The sequence below is a fragment of the Electrophorus electricus genome, chromosome 18, assembly GCF_041902795.1.
Source record: "Electrophorus electricus isolate QZ-2024a chromosome 18, ASM4190279v1, whole genome shotgun sequence".
In the NCBI taxonomy this organism is placed as follows: domain Eukaryota; kingdom Metazoa; phylum Chordata; class Actinopteri; order Gymnotiformes; family Gymnotidae; genus Electrophorus; species Electrophorus electricus.
Genome location: NC_137514.1, coordinates 6,740,001 through 6,742,500, shown reverse-complemented (window position 1 = coordinate 6,742,500; position 2,500 = coordinate 6,740,001). Strand labels below are relative to the sequence as shown.

General features: G+C 43.2%; 1 protein-coding gene across 6 annotated transcripts in view; it reads right to left on the bottom strand.

Moving 5' to 3' along the window:
* Window positions 1-2,500, bottom strand: part of vps8 (VPS8 subunit of CORVET complex) — a 69,497-nt gene that overhangs the window by 30,941 nt on the left and 36,056 nt on the right. For all 6 annotated transcript variants that reach the window (XM_035534843.2, XM_081701011.1, XM_081701012.1 and 3 more), the window contains 2 exons: window positions 2,247-2,328; window positions 1,814-1,896 (listed from right to left, as the gene is read on the bottom strand). In XM_035534843.2, the coding sequence (XP_035390736.1) occupies window positions 1,814-1,896; window positions 2,247-2,328 (165 nt within the window). The remainder of the gene's footprint in view (window positions 1-1,813; window positions 1,897-2,246; window positions 2,329-2,500) is intronic.

Here is a 2,500-nt window from a genome sequence, read left to right as displayed (position 1 = left end):
CTTCAGACCCACAAACATACAAGACAGGAATGTCTCCAGTACCACACCTCTACATTGAACAGATTCTCAAGGTTCTATTAACTCGTAAGGAACCCAAAGAGAAATTTTACAATCTAGACCAGGTTTAACTCATATTTATGTCTTGCTGAGACGTTTACTGCTGACGCAAGCACAGCTATGCGGTAGCATTCCCACTAGCACAGCTATGCGGAAGCATTCCCACTAGCACAGCTATGCGGAAGCATTCCCACTAGCACAGCTATGAGGTAGCATTCCCACTAGCACAGCTATGCGGAAGCATTCCCACTAGCACAGCTATGCGGAAGCATTCCCACTAGCACAGCTATGCGGAAGCATTCCCACTAGCACAGCTGTGTTGGATCATGGCCAGCTGAGGTTTCTGCCATGTTTCACACATTCTAGCAGTTTATCAAAATTGTGATGCAACAATTAGAGTGTGAGGAGGCGTGTAGCTTTGTTCACTTAAACTACCCTATGCACAAGAAACATGAGTCACTTGTGAAGATGGGCGAGTTTCTGCACCCTCAGCACAGGATAGGGAAGCACTGTCCTAATGAGTCGCCCCCTGCATTGTTTACACTAATGTTTGCAAACAATGGAAGGAGTTTGCAATGAATCAGGCAATAAAGTTACTAGGGCTGCCAGGCCTCTACAAGGAAAACTGTAACCCCTTATCTTATACAGTCACACACAGCACAGAGGTCAGGGAGGTCACACACACAGTAGTTAGTGACCACACCTGTCATACACAATATATATTCTGTGTGTGTGTGTGTGTGTGGATGTTTTCGTGGGAGTGCACCTCAACAATCGTACATCTGTCTTATTTGCTTATCTTGACATTGATGGCAGGTGTGATCTCAGCTTGCAGCATATTGCTAGATATATCTGTGTGTGTGTGTGTGTAAGATATGGGCCGAATGATTTAGCTTTAGCCGAGATGGCCGATGGTATTTGCTTTTGACAGTATATCTGTTCCAGCCACTTATCTAGACATGGAAAGCAAGTGAGAAATGGATTTTTGGCATGAAGCTAGATATTCCTGTCTGCGTATCGGAGTATGTTTGTGTTTGTAATGGGGATTGGTGTCAGGTTAAGCCTTTACCTGAGTGTGTGTGTGTGTGTGTGTGTGTGTATAAAGGGGATTAGTGTGAGATTAGGCCCTTATTTGTGTGTGAGTCTGCGTGCATAAAGGGGATCGGTGTCAGATTAGATCCTTGTAAGTGTGTGTGCGTGTAAAGGGGATTGGTGTTGTGTTACGCCCTTGTGTGTGTGTGTGTGTATAAAGAGGATTGGTGTTGACTTAGGCCCTTGTGTGTGTGTGTAAAGAGGATTGGTGTTGTGTTAGGCCCGTGTGTGTGTATGTGTGTGTGTGTATAAAGAGGATTGGTGTTGAGTTAGGCCCTTGTGTGTGTGTGTGTGTGTGTGTATGTGTCTGTGTAAAGAGGATTGGTGTTGAGTTAGGCCCTTGTGTGTGTGTGTGTGTGTGTATGTGTCTGTGTAAAGAGGATTGGTGTTGAGTTAGGCCCTTGTGTGTGTGTGTGTGTGTGTCTGTGTAAAGAGGATTGGTGTTGAGTTAGGCCCTTGAAACACAATTTTGCAATTTCACAATTGTTTTCCCTTTGAACTTTAAAGACCACAATAAAAAAAAAAGTTTTTGAGTAAACAATTGAAATGTACTCTTAAACCCCCAACATACATATCTCTGTGGCAACCATGATCAGTGATACCAAATTACATTCTTATTACACAGATAATGTGTTTCTAAAGTGTTTATAAGCATTGAAGTCACCTGTAAGATGCGCTGAATGATGGCGGGCAAGGCAATGAAACTGGACATACTGTTTAAGACCTTCATTGTGAGTTCCTTCAGTGCTGAGGACACACACACACACACACACACACACACACACACACACACACACACACACACACACACACACACACCTCTCAAACATATTGTAACATTTCTTGGTTGAGGAAGTTGGAGAAAGAGTCATTCTCAGATGCAGAGTCAGTATCTGGCTTCTATTCCCGGGCTTTGGTTATTAGTCAAACTGAATGTGTTATCTGAATGTGTTATCGGGGACTCTTCACAGTAAAACGGTTGTAATTGGTCATTAGGATCTTAACAATACAACAGCAGGGGGAAATCTGGAGTATAAGCCTTAAGCATCACTAAATTACCGGAGATAAAATATACATTTGGGGTGTGTGTGTGTCACCTTCAGAAGTATGCTTCGCACTGGGGCCTTTAAGGAGTTTCTGTGGCGACATCATGGCCTCCAGAAGGGGAAACCAGAGAGCCTGAGAGAAAAATATATAAAATGGTCAGGGGCAGAGGGAGGGAGGGAGAGGGAGAGAGGATGTTTATGCATTAATGTATGTATTATGTATTAATATAATAATCTTATGAATAAATGAACACCAATCAAGAGGTTCTAGCAGAATCCATCTCCAAGGACAAATTCATTCACAC